Below are 13,586 nucleotides of genomic sequence, written 5' to 3'. Positions count from 1 at the left end.
AGGATTCGGCTGTCCCTGACCCATCCTCCAAACAGGCCACTTCCTCTTTCTCCAGTTTTTTGAAAGAGATGTGCGAGTCCTTGTCCATTCCTTTGGAGGCTGAATCCAAAAAGTCTAAAGCTTTTTTGGATGCCCTTGATTTTGATCAGCCTCCAAAGGAATTTTTGAAACTTCCCCTTCATGACATCTTGAGGGAAACTTTCTATAAGAATTTAGAGACTCCTTTAACTGTCCCAGGGGCCCCACGTAAACTGGATTCTCTATATAAGGTAATTCCCATTCCTGGGTTCGACAAACCTCAACTTCCACATGAATCCTTATTTGTCGAATCCACCCTTAAAAAGACTTCAGGAGCCAGTGTATATGCATCTGTCCCTCCTGGCAGAGAAGGAAGGGCCATGGATAAATTTGGTAAGAGGCTCTACCAAAATGCTATGTTGGCAAATAGGGCTGGTAATTATGCTTTTCATTTTTCTTTTTATTTAAAGCATCTCCTTACCACCATGGCTTCTTTCGAAAAATATCTTCCTTCACGAAAGCATCCCGCTTTTCACACATGCTTGTCGTCTCTTCTCCAATTACGTAAGTTTATGGTTAGATCCATATATGACACCTTTGAACTAACATCCAGAGCGACAGCAATGTCAGTAGCTATGCGTCGTTTGGCCTGGCTTCGGGTATCCGAGCTTGATGTTAACCATCAAGATCGGTTAGCCAACGCCCCATGCCTAGGGGATGAGCTCTTTGGGGATTCCATGGACTCAACCACACAAAAGCTCTCTGCTCATGAGACGCGCTGGGATACCCTGCATAAGAATAAAAAGAAGCCTCCTCCGCCAAGACCATATAGGCAGCAATCGGCCTATCAACGCCGCTTCACAGCTCGTCCATTGACTACCACTGCTCAGCAACCTAGGCGTCAGAGGCAACAACAACGTCAGCCTCCCAGACAACAGCAGCAGCAACAAGCTGTAAAACAACCTCCTCAGCAGAAGTCACAGCCCTTTTGACTTCATTCTCCACAGTATAGCCAGTATCCCTATTCCTGCTCTCCTGCCTCAGCCTATAGGAGGTCGACTTTCTCTGTTTCTCAGCCGGTGGGAAGTAATCACATCGGACCAATGGGTCCTCAACATCATCCGCCACGGCTACTCTCTCAACTTTCAGACTCTTCCACCTCAAAGCCTGCCAAAAGAGTCTGCTTTGAACAGTCCTCAATCGGCCCTCCTTATTCAGGAGGTCCAATCCCTCCTCCTTCTGAACGCTATAGAGGAAGTTCCTCTACATCAAAAGGGGCAGGGATTCTACTCCCGTTACTTTCTAGTCCCCCAAAAAACAGGAGATCTCAGACCCATCCTGGATCTTCGCGATCTCAACATTCATCTAGTAAAAGAAAAATTCAAGATGCTTTCTTTAGCCATCCTTTATCCCCTTCTAAATCAAAACGACTGGCTATGCTCCCTCGATCTCAAAGAGGCTTACACTCACATACCGATCAATGTAACCTCAAGACCATATCTCCGATTCATGATCAATCATTGTCATTACCAGTACAAGGTGCTGCCCTTCGGTCTTGCCTCATCTCCAAGGGTATTCACCAAATGTCTCATTGTGGTAGCGGCATTTCTACGCTCTCACCACCTTCATGTATTTCCTTACCTGGACGATTGGTTGATCAAAGCCACATCCGCTCAAGCAGTTCTTCTGGCCACCAACCAAACCATCCAGTTTCTACAACTTCTGGGATTCGAGATCAATCTACCCAAATCTCATATCATTCCCACTCAGAGACTTCAATTCATTGGAGCGATCCTGGATACACTCCTAATGAGAGCTTTCCTACCATCCAATCGTCTCCAGACTCTTCAGTCTCTCTGTCAGCAGGTGCTTCCACTGCCGTCCATCTCAGCAAGACAAATGATGGTACTCTTGGGGCACATGGCATCCACAGTTCATGTCACACCTCACGCCCGTCTTCACCTGCGCACTCCTCAATGGACCCTTGCTACCCAGTGGTCCCAAGTGTCGGATCCTTGCTCACGACACATATCTGTGACATCATCTCTTCGTCAGTCTCTTCAATGGTGGTTGGTATCCTCAAATCTATCCAGAGGTCTTCTGTTCCATCAGCCTCCTCATCAACTAGTCATCACCACCGACGCCTCTCTGTATGCATGGGGAGCTCACTTGAACGAGTTCCAGACTCAAGGTCTTTGGTCAGCCCAGGAAACATCAAATCAATTTCCTGGAACTCAGAGCGATGTTTTACGCCCTCAAGGCCTTCCAACATCTTCTCTTTCCTCAGGTCCTTCTGTTGTGCACAGACAATCAGGTTGCGATGTACTACATCAACAAACAGGGTGGGACAGGCTCTCGCCTTTTATGCCAGGAAGCCCAGAAGATCTGGACTTGGGCCATAGATCATCATCTCTTCCTGAAAGCTATATACATTCAGGGGGCTCAGAATTCTTTAGCGGACAAACTCAGCAGAATTCTCCAACCTCACGAGTGGACACTCGATCCCGTAACTCTGCAGTCTATCTTCGATCAATGGGGCACTCCTCAGATAGACCTCTTTGCAGCTCCTCACAATCATCAGCTGCCCCTATTCTGCTCCAGACTTTACTCTCCGCACCGTCTAACAGCAGATGCTTTTCTCCTCGACTGGTCGAATCTGTTCCTGTACGCCTTCCCTCCTCTACCTCTCATGTTGAGAACCTTGTTCAAGCTCAAGAGGGAACGAGCCACCATGATTCTGATTGCTCCGAGGTGGCCCAGGCAACATTGGTTCTCCCTTCTACTTCAACTCAGTTCCAGGGAACCTTTTCTTCTTCCTCTGTTTCCTTCTCTGCTTACGCAACAGCAGGGAACCCTTCTGCATCCCAACCTCCAGTCTCTACACCTGACGGCTTGGTATCTCTCGGGCTGAACTCGACTGATACTCTTTTGTCTCAGCCCGTTCGTTCCATTCTGGATGCCTCCAGGAAACCAGCCACTCTACAATGTTACCATCAAAAGTGGACGAGATTTTCTTCCTGGTGTCTTCTTCATCATCTTGATCCCACTTCCCTGGCAGTGGAGACGTTGTTAGATTATCTTCTTTCTTTGTCTGACTCTGGCCTGAAGTCCTCTTCCATCAGAGTCCACCTCAGTGCCATTGCAGCTTTTCATGAGCCAGTCCATGGAAAACTTCTTTCAGCTCATCCCCTGGTGTCCAGGTTCATGCGTGGGCTTTTCAATGTTAAACCACCTCTTAAAGCCCCTCCGGTTATCTGGGATCTCAATGTGGTTCTTTCAGCTTTAATGAAACCTCCATTTGAACCTTTAGCTACTTCTCCTTTCAAATTTCTCACTTGGAAAGTACTTTTCCTTATTGCTCTTACCTCTGCCAGGAGAGTCAGTGAGCTTCATGCACTGGTTGCAGATCCACCTTTTACGGTTTTTCACCATGACAAGGTGGTTCTGCGTACACATCCAAAGTTTCTCCCCAAGGTTGTTTCTGAATTTCATCTCAACCAATCCATTGTTCTACCGGTTTTCTTTCCAAAACCTCATTCTCATTCTGGGGAACAAGCTCTGCATACTTTGGATTGTAAAAGGGCTCTTGCTTACTATCTGGAGCGTACGAAACCCCACAGATCAGTTCCCCAGCTTTTTCTGTCCTTTGATCCGAATAAATTGGGACGTCCTGTTTCTAAACGTACGTTGTCTAATTGGCTGGCAGCGTGCATTTCATTCTGTTATGCTCAGACCGGACTGACACTGGAAGGTTCTGTCACGGCCCATAGAGTCAGAGCAATGGCAGCATCTGTGGCTTTCCTCCGTTCCACTCCTATTGAGGAAATCTGCAAAGCTGCTACTTGGTCCTCAGTTCACACTTTTACATCTCATTATTGTCTGGATGCATTCTCCAGAAGGGATGGTCACTTCGGCCAGTCTGTTTTACAAAATTTGTTTTCTTAATGGCCAACCTTCCCTCCATCCCTCTTTTTGTTAGCTTAGAGGTCACCCATCAGTCAAGAATATGCTGCCTGCTTGTCCTGGGATAAAGCACAGTTACTTACCGTAACAGGTGTTATCCAGGGACAGCAGGCAGATATTCTTGCGTCCCACCCACCTCCCCGGGTTGGCTTCTTAGCTGGCTTATACTAACTGAGGGACCGCGCGCCTCTGTCGGGCGGGAAGGCACTCGCGCGTGCGCGGTGCGGCCGAGCTAGAACTTTCTAAAAGTTCTTAGAGTGCAATCACTCTAAAATTGTCCGTACCGGAGCTCCGTCGGTGCCGTCACCCATCAGTCAAGAATATCTGCCTGCTGTCCCTGGATAACACCTGTTACGGTAAGTAACTGTGCTTTCCCTCCACAACGCTTCACTCGGAACCTGCGACGCTGTGAGCCCGGAACCACTGCAGACCACCGCGAAAATCGGGAAACTTCAGATACCTGGACAGGGGGAGGTAAAAGGAATGGAGAGGGGCTACTGCTGGACAGGGGGAGCAGTGAATGGGGTGCTGCTGGACAGGGGGGAGGTAACAGGAAGGGAGAAGGGCTACTGCTGGACAGGGGGAGCAGGGAAGGGGTGCTGCTGGACAGGAGGGAGGTAAAAAGAAGGGAAAAGGGCTACTGCTGGACAGGGGGAGCAGAGAAGAGGTGCTGCTGGACAGGGGGGAGGTAAAAGGAAGGGCTACTGTTGGACAGGGGGAGCAGGGAAGGGGTGTTGCTGGATAGGGATGAGAGACAGAAAGAAAGAAATACAGACAACGGGCAGGGAGAAATATAGATAGACAGAGGGCCAGGGAGAGAGACAGAAACAAAGACATACAGACAGGGGGCAGGGAGAGCGACAGAAAGAAAGAGTGATAGAAAGAAAGAGGGCAGAGAGAGAGAAAGAAAGAAAAAAATGCCTAAGTCTACACATCTATTTTAGCACCCGTTAATGTAACAGTGTTTAATAAATTGAACTGCTTTGATTTCTAGCTCCAAAGATAAATTCATAGTTTTCTGAGCTGTTTGTATTTTATACATTTTAATACTTTTTGTACAATGTTTTGTAAAAATGTATCAAACTGCCAGTATGAGAGCTCTTTAATCAAAAGTCTTCCAGTAATTTGTGAGCACTTTCATTTCTTTGATCTCTAATAAGTTTCTAATTCATTGCACCTTTAGTTATGAGGAAATTGTGGATATTCTCCATTTTTTAAGAGAAGGAAACAAATACGTTTTTCACTTATACAGTTTTTCCATGGTGAAAGCATAATCAATGTATCATTAAGCTCATTGTTAAAGGAAAACTGGTAGTACCACCAGTAGATGTTCTAACTTAAGGATATTGTCTTTTTTCTTATGTCTTCTCCTATAGCAGTTCAGAATCTGAGATGGAGGAGGAAGAAGAGGAGGGCCAAATACATCTTCCTTCCTCAGACTTAGGTGGTGTGCCCTGGAAAGAAGCAGTGCGGATCCATGCACTCCTGAAGGGGAAGACTGGAAATGAAGCAGATGATGCAGAAACCCATGAGGCTGTAATTGAAGATGAAGAGGACGAAGAAGAGGAGGATGAAGAAGAGGAGGAGTCGGAGTCCAGTGAAGGTTAGTAGTATCATGTGATAATTACATGTTATAATCATGTTTGCCTGCATATTAACTAACATACATTTGTTTGTTTATTTAAAATTTGATATCCTGCAAAATGCTAAAGGTCAATGCGGCTACAAGTAAAACAAATTAATCTAAGAAAGGAATATAGGATAGATCTCAGCTGCCAGCAGAGGTGTAACTATCTGCAGCAGAGAAAGGTATATATTATAAATAGCCACACAAATGTCCATGTGAAGAAGTGGCCTAATGGTTAGCCTGCAAGTTCCACTGCAATTTTTTGTCGTATTTTTTAATTGCTGGAGTATCAGACCTGTTCCTTCTTTTCTTCCAAAAGTCATATCTCCATTTCATATTAATCGGTTGGTGGTTCTTCCATTCTTTGAGGGAAGAATGTGGAGAAGAGTTCAACATTTTCTATTTTCTAGATGCATAATGAATTTTACTCCAATGCTTAGATGCCACGAACAATTTCAGCCTGTCAACTTGCTTTATTTGGAGGGCTGTATAAGAGATCAAGCAACTTCTAAGGATACTATTTCTCACTAGCTCAAAGAAGCAATTTCTTCAGGCTATATTCTTATGCGTAAGCAGCCTATGAAAGACTTGAGTAGTGTAATCATAGGCTGATTTCTGATTGGTAGCACCCAGTGTCATTTGTGTACATTTGCTAAGCATTATAGGTTGGATGTCACTGCCAGAGCAGAAGCTTCTTTGAGTTAGAAGAGGTTACAGAATCCCTCCCAACCTAAGGTTTGCTTTGCTACATTCAGCAGGTTCTGGACTGATGAAGATGACGAGGAAGAAATTAGGTCTTACCTGCTAATTGTTTTTCCTTGAATCTCACTAGAGCAGTCCCGATTCCCATCCTCTTCTGCTGTCATGATTTTATTAACAGTTTTCTGTTCTTATAATGTTTCAATCAGTGGCATAGCCACCAAGGAAAGGGGCTGCTTAAGGGTTCTGGGCCCCCCACTTTGGGTTTGGGCCTTCTCCAGAACTCCAGCACCCCCTTTTAACTTGGCTGGCAGGAATGCTGAACTCCTCTATATCGCTCCATGGTGCGACCTCACCTGGAGTATTGCGTTCAGTTCTGGTCTCCTATCTCAAAAAAAATATAACGGCACTAGAAAGGGTTCAAAGAAGAGCGACCAAGATGATAAAGGGGATGGAACTCCTCTCATATGAGGAAAGACTAAAAAGGTTAGGGCTCTTCAGCTTGGAAAAGAGATGGCTGAGGGGAGATATGATTGAAGTCTACAAAATCCTGAGTGGAGTAGAGCGGGTACAAGTGAATCAATTTTCACACCGTCAAAAATTACAAAGACTAGGGGACACTTGATGAAGTTACAGGGAAATACTTTTAAAACCAATAGGAGGAAATATTTTTTCATTCAGAGAATAGTTAAGCTCTGGAACACATTGAGTGGATAGCATAGCTGGTTTTAAGAAGGGTGTGGACAATTTCCTGGAGGGAAAAGTGTATAGTCTATTATTGAGAAAGACATGGGGTAAGCCACTGCTTGCCCTGGATTGGTAGCATGGAATGTTGCTACTCTTTGGGTTTTGGCCAGGTACTAGTGACCTGGATTAGCCACTATGAGAACAGGCTACTGGGTTTGATGGACCGTTGGTCTGACCCAGTAAGGCTATTCTTATGTTCACTAGCCAAATAACCACAGTGATGCCACTTCCAGCTTTGAGCATGTTGGGACTTTTTGCACATGGTTGGAGTATGTGCAAGAAGTCCCAGCATGCTTGGAGCAGAAAGGAAGCAATAGGGAGTGACAGCAGTGTAGTAATTTCACTAATAGGGCTTGTCATACCAGGTACCATTGGCATACTGGGGTGGGGGAGAGGAATACTTTGTGCGTGCACACACACACCGAGTCTATCTCTGAGCCCCCTAAATTGCTGGGCTGGTTACGCTACTGATTTCAGTTTGTTTATTCCAGTTACTAATGTTAAAAAAAAGGATGCATCCATATTTGGAGGTTCTAGCACATTTGTTACTTCTTAACCGTTGGTTGGTTAGTCAAAATGCTAAAGATCTTTGGCTGCATGTTGCCCTTTTTTTTTTTTTTGTAAATAATTTTTATTGATAAAGCAGCCAACAGCAATACAAGACTCTGCCCTTTTAGGTGAAACCCACAGGACTTTATTTCTCTTTCTCAATCCATTGGGAGAAAAACATTTCCCAGAGAATTTGGACTAGTTTTCATGAGACCACCTGCAAACTTGGAGGAACAATATTAAATAAATAAAGGCCCAAAAGCTGTTTTCTTAATATTCAAAATCAACCTATTTGTTTGGCTCACACATGCACTGAAGAATTACAACATGATAACAACTGAAGAAACCTCAGACCATTCCTTCAATAGCAACAAAGTTTGTATATTATCAGCATACAGCCAAAAATGATATCCCTTTGCCCCTCCACAAAGTTGCAAAAGATTTGATAATCACATTAAATAATGAGGCTGAAAACGAGGACTCTTGCCAGGACACTGCATCTCACTAGACACCAGTGAGACTCTTTCTCTTCTTACAGAACTTTCTGCTGTCAGATTTCTAAAAATCAACTAGGCTTAATACCTTGACTCTAGTACCAAACCCCTTTAAATGGGCCAAAAGCAGCCAATGATTTACTTTATTGAAACTTGAGGTCCAATCTAACAAAAACAATACTGCTAATTCAGAACACCGCGGCCAAGCTGATCTTCGCAAAACGTAAATTTGACCATATCTCTCCACTTTTGTCCAAACTCCACTGGCTCCCAATAATCGCCAGGGTTCATTTTAAATGCTCATGCCTAGCTTTTAAAATCCTACACGGTATCCTCCTTCCTCTAATACCTCTATCTTGGAACTCCCCGAGTCCCGACAATACCAGGCCCACCCAAAAACTTAAACTTTCCTTCCCCTCACTAAAAGGTATCCTCTATGCGGGAAAATTGGGAAAATCTCTCTTTTTCAGAATTACAGGGCTTTGGGATAACCTTACTACCCCACTGTGGACTCAGGTCTCCTTCCAACTATTCCATAAGCATCTGAAAACCAGTCTTTTCACAAAAACGTAACGCTCTCCTCCCCCCCTATTCTCAATCCACCAAACTCAATGTGCTATTCTCTTCCTTTATTAAACTTTTGTAAACCGTGCTGAGCTCTATATTCATGGAGAGGATGCGGTATATAAACTTAAGGTTTAGTTTAGTTTATTGATATATGCTGCATATTTCTAGCTTCAGTCTCTGTGCTATGGCCAGGGTGGGATTAAATACAAAGCAAAACCAAGGAAACATAACCCCACATTGAACAAACAGAAGAAAGGAAAAGTGGGGGAAGGCGCTGCATATATCAACCTGGGAACATACACTTTTGTGTTAAATCTTCAATTTAAAACTATTGAAACAATAAAAAGTTCAGTTTTAAAACAGAATTTAAAAGTTGTAAACACTCTATATTTCTTATTGGATCAAAAAGTCATAAAGGTGCTGAGACCTATCTGTTTGGTGGACACTGTGTTAAAGGCATATGTTGTAGATCACAGGTATTTCTTCTTCTTCTTTATTCAATTTTCTATACCATTCTCCCAGGGGAGCTCAGAACAGTTTACATGAATTTATTCAGGTACTCAAACATTTTTTCTTGTCTGTCCCGGTGGGCTCACAATCTATCTAATGTACCTGGGGCAATGGGGGGGATTAAGTGACTTGCCCAGGGTCACCAGGAGCAGCTTGGGTTTGACTCCACAACCTCAGGGTGCTGAGGCTGTAGCTTTAACTACTGAGCCACTCTAGAAATCATAATGTAGTAGAAGTGAGCCAAGTAAAGGACAATCAAGCCATTGTGACATCACTGATGAGGTTGCCTCTTATTGGGGGAATGAGGCATTATGATGTCACAATACCAGCTCTGGTTACCAGAGCTTGAAGCTCTTCACTATTTATTTATTCAATTTTCTATACCGTTCTCCCAAGGAAGCTCAGAACAGTTTACATGAATTTTTATTCAGGTACTCAAACATTTTTTCTTGTCTGTCCCGGTGGGCTCACAATCTATCTAATGTACCTGGGGTGACTTGCCCAGGGTCACAAGGAGCAGCGTGGGTTTGACTCCACAATCTCAGGGTGCTGAGGCTGTAGCTTTAACCACAGCCCCATACACAGGTATGTATTGTAGATCTGATACAGTCCGTGTTTTGGCTCAAAGGCCTGCCTCACGGACACAATGTCCACAGAAATTATTAAATAATAAACAATAAGGCAGTGGACCAATCAATGTCAACATTAAAAGTTGCAAAAAATTAAGATTTACAAACCCAATAATTAAATCATCAATAAAATAATTTAAAAACATAGAGATAAACAAATCATCAATATGATATTAAACATATACACATGAATTTGAGGATTGAAATATTGAACATACAGAATATACTCTGCAATCACATATAAAAATGAGTACAAAAGAACCAATGTTGATATTTTAAATTTTGAAATTTAAAAAAAAATAATTGTGAGACCAAAATGAAATATTTAAAACTAATTTAGTGTGAATTGGCCAGAAAAAGAAAATTTAATTTAAATTTAAATCTAATTTAAAAGGAGTGCAATTCAAAACAGGCCCTAGCAAAGGAATTGACCTTGGAGAATCCACAGAGAAAAATTCCAAGAGAAACCAAAAAAACACTGTGGAGAAGTGATGTTCCTGATATGGACTTTATTAATAAATCAACTTAGCAATCCACATAAAAACCTCTAGGACCCAGTCCACTGGGAGCGTTGGGTCCAACACGATCCGTGTTTCAACAAGAATGTCTTCTTCAGGGGTCCTATGAATGATAGTGTGACAATGTAGTAATGTGTATATTATTGAAACAACATATGTGTTTGTGAATCTGAAGGTTCATGTGATATTATACAGAAATTCAGTGGATGTACAAGTGACTGGTGAAATGTGAAAAGGTTAATGGAATTGTGAAAAAAGTGTATCTAAGAATGATAAATCTAAACTAAAAATAAGTCTTATATGGGAAAGTGCTTCGGCAGACCTGACAGATGGTAGTCATGTAACACCAACTATAAGATAAATGCTGAAAAAGATCAGAGAAGAGTTATGCTATATCCAAAATAATGTTTCATAAAATCAGATACACATATTCTCAAAGCGTTGAGTATTCTTTCAAAGACAGGTAGAAGTTATAGATATTTCACCTATTATATCAAATATCCTCAGACTGCCACATGAGTAATATAACTCAGTGTGGCTGCAATCCTCATTGATCCTGGTAGTGAATTATATTCAGTGCTTTTATCTGTTTGTTTTATAAACATATTTCTATAAATGACTTAGCTTATATTGTTGTTAATGCATCTCCCCTCAATAACAACAGATAAAAGCATAGAATACTATTTATTTAAAAATGTATATACCGTATAAATCCTATACATTTTATATAATAAGTCATAAATAATAGACAGTACATATTTGCTCAATACATAAAAAACGTTGCTATAAAATCCAGAATAGCTTTCAAAAAAAGCATTTGCAGGTAATTACATCACACAATATCTCATCATACAAACAATTGCATTTTCAACATTTTTTGCACATAAGCATTTAAGCACATAAGCACTCCTGGCAAGGCATTCCAAAGCTTTAAACCCCCCTCCCCCCACACTGATAACATAGCATCACCAATCCTGGAGTGAGAAATTGTCTTCCTGCCACCCAAGCATAATTTCATACTATTTTCCGATCATTACCAGGATCGATGAGGATTACAGCCACACTGAGTTATATTACTCATGTGATAGTCTGAGGATCCTTGGTATAATAAGTGAAATATCTATAACGTCTACCTGCCTTTGAAAGAATGCTCAACGTTTTGAGAATATATATATAATGTGATTTAGAGGGTAAATGAAAAATTAATAATTATTGACAACTGGAATCATAAAATCAGAGACATAAGGAAAATACTACAACCATATATTAAAAAATGATTATATAAAGTTTGCTTGTGCTGATGTAGTGAGCGTGGTATCTAAAGGTATTAACCAGCGGAAAAGGACACATCTAAATGCTTATGCAATGGCCAACAATACAAAGCAGTGAGGTGCTATCGTAGTGGAGTGAAATGGAAATCATCAGAGGTGAACCAATCCAAAATTATTGATTTGTGAATAAAACCATGAATTGATGATGGAAAATGGCTAACGTCATTCCACTTCACAAAAAGGGATGCAGGACGGAGGCTGAGAATTATAGACCGGTGAGTCTCACATCGATAGTGAGTAAACTTATGGAAACACTAATCAAACGCCAATTGGATACGATCCTGAACGAGGAGAATCTACGAGATCCCCATCAACATGGTTTTATGAAGGGATGGTCCTGCCAATCAAATCTGATCAGCTTCTCTGACTGGGTAACAAGAAAGCTGGATATAGGGGAGTCCCTGGACATCGTGTACTTGGACTTCAGCAAAGCGTCCCACACCGCAGGTTATTGAGCAAGATGGGTTCGATGGGACTGGGTGAAACATTAACCGCATGGGTTAGGGACTGGCTTAGAGGTAGACTTCAGAGGGTAGTGGTAAACGGTACCCTCTCCGATACGACGGAGGTGATCAGCGGAGTGCCGCAGGGCTCGGTCTTGAGCCCGATCCTGTTTAACATCTTCGTAAGAGACTTGGCTGAGGGGCTTCGAGATAAAATTACATTATTCGCCGATGACGCCAAACTATGCAACATGGTAGGCAACTGCACAACAGATGAAAGCACAGTGCCCGACAAAAGCTCAATGCCCGACAGTATGACGCAGGACCTACTCCTGCTGGAGCATTGGTCAAAGATTTGGCAACTAAGTTTCAATGCCAAAAAATGCAAGGTCATGCACCTTGGCGGCAAAAATCCATGCAGGACTTACACCCTAAATGGTGAGATCCTACCAAGGACTGTAGCAGAACGTGACTTGGGGGTGATCATTAGCGAAGACATGAAGACTGCCAATCAAGTGGAGAAAGCTTCATCCAGGGCTAGACAAATCATGGGCTGTATCCGTAGAAGTTTCGTCAGCCGTAAGCCCGAGGTCATAATGCCGTTGTACAGATCCATGGTGAGACCCCATCTGGAATACTGTGTACAATTCTGGAGGCCGCATTATCAAAAAGATGTATGGAGAGTTGAGTCGGTTCAGCGAATGGCCACCAGGATCTCCGGTATGAGGAACGACTGGGTAAGTTGCAGCTGTACTCACTCGAGGAACACAGAGAGAGGGGAGACATGATCGAGACGTTCAAATATGTCACAGGCCGTATCGAGGTAGAAGAGGATCTCTTTTTCCTTAAAGGACCCACGGCAACAAGAGGGCATCCATTGAAAATCAGGGGTGGGAAATTTCATGGCGACACCAGAAAATATTTCTTCACCGAAAGGGTGGTTGATCGCTGGAATAATCTTCCACAACAGGTAATTGAGGCAAACAGCATGCCAGATTTTAAGAAAAGATGGGATTGGCATGTGGGATCTCTTCATGGAGGTAGTTAGGGGGTGGGCCATTAGTGTGGGCAGACTAGATGGGCCGTGGCCCTTTTCTGCCGTCATTTTCTATATTTCTATGTGCCATATGTCGTGGAGGAAACTGACATCTCCCCTGTAATAAAGACTTTTTCAGCACGTAAAACTTTGTGTTCAGTGCTTCTGGAAGTATATAGAAAACTTTGAATAAATAGGATATGATGTTCAATTGTAGAAGATGAGACTGTATAAAAAGGAAACTCATCCATTAAAAATAGACAGTAATTCTCCCGTTCAGCAGTATTGGTGAAAAAATGGCAACAATAATGAAAGAGAAGGATATATAAGCATTCGTGGCAGGCAAAGATGGATGATGTGTGTTTGAGAAATGTGATGTCATTTATACGCAACTGTAAAGAAACATAGTGCTGAATATAGGAACTTTAAAAGGAATGCTATGTGAAAGAAAAATA

General features: G+C 42.5%; 1 protein-coding gene across 17 annotated transcripts in view; it reads left to right on the top strand.

Annotated features, from left to right (window-relative positions):
* MICAL3 (microtubule associated monooxygenase, calponin and LIM domain containing 3) overlaps window positions 1-13,586 on the top strand; it is a 711,269-nt gene that overhangs the window by 503,480 nt on the left and 194,203 nt on the right. For all 17 annotated transcript variants that reach the window (XM_033950898.1, XM_033950894.1, XM_033950891.1 and 14 more), the window contains one exon: window positions 5,358-5,584. In XM_033950898.1, the coding sequence (XP_033806789.1) occupies window positions 5,358-5,584 (227 nt within the window). The remainder of the gene's footprint in view (window positions 1-5,357; window positions 5,585-13,586) is intronic.

Source organism: Geotrypetes seraphini, chromosome 7 (assembly GCF_902459505.1).
Source record: "Geotrypetes seraphini chromosome 7, aGeoSer1.1, whole genome shotgun sequence".
NCBI classification, from domain to species: Eukaryota; Metazoa; Chordata; class Amphibia; order Gymnophiona; family Dermophiidae; genus Geotrypetes; species Geotrypetes seraphini.
Note: the sequence above shows the minus strand (reverse complement) of the source record. Positions and strands in the feature narration are given on the sequence as shown.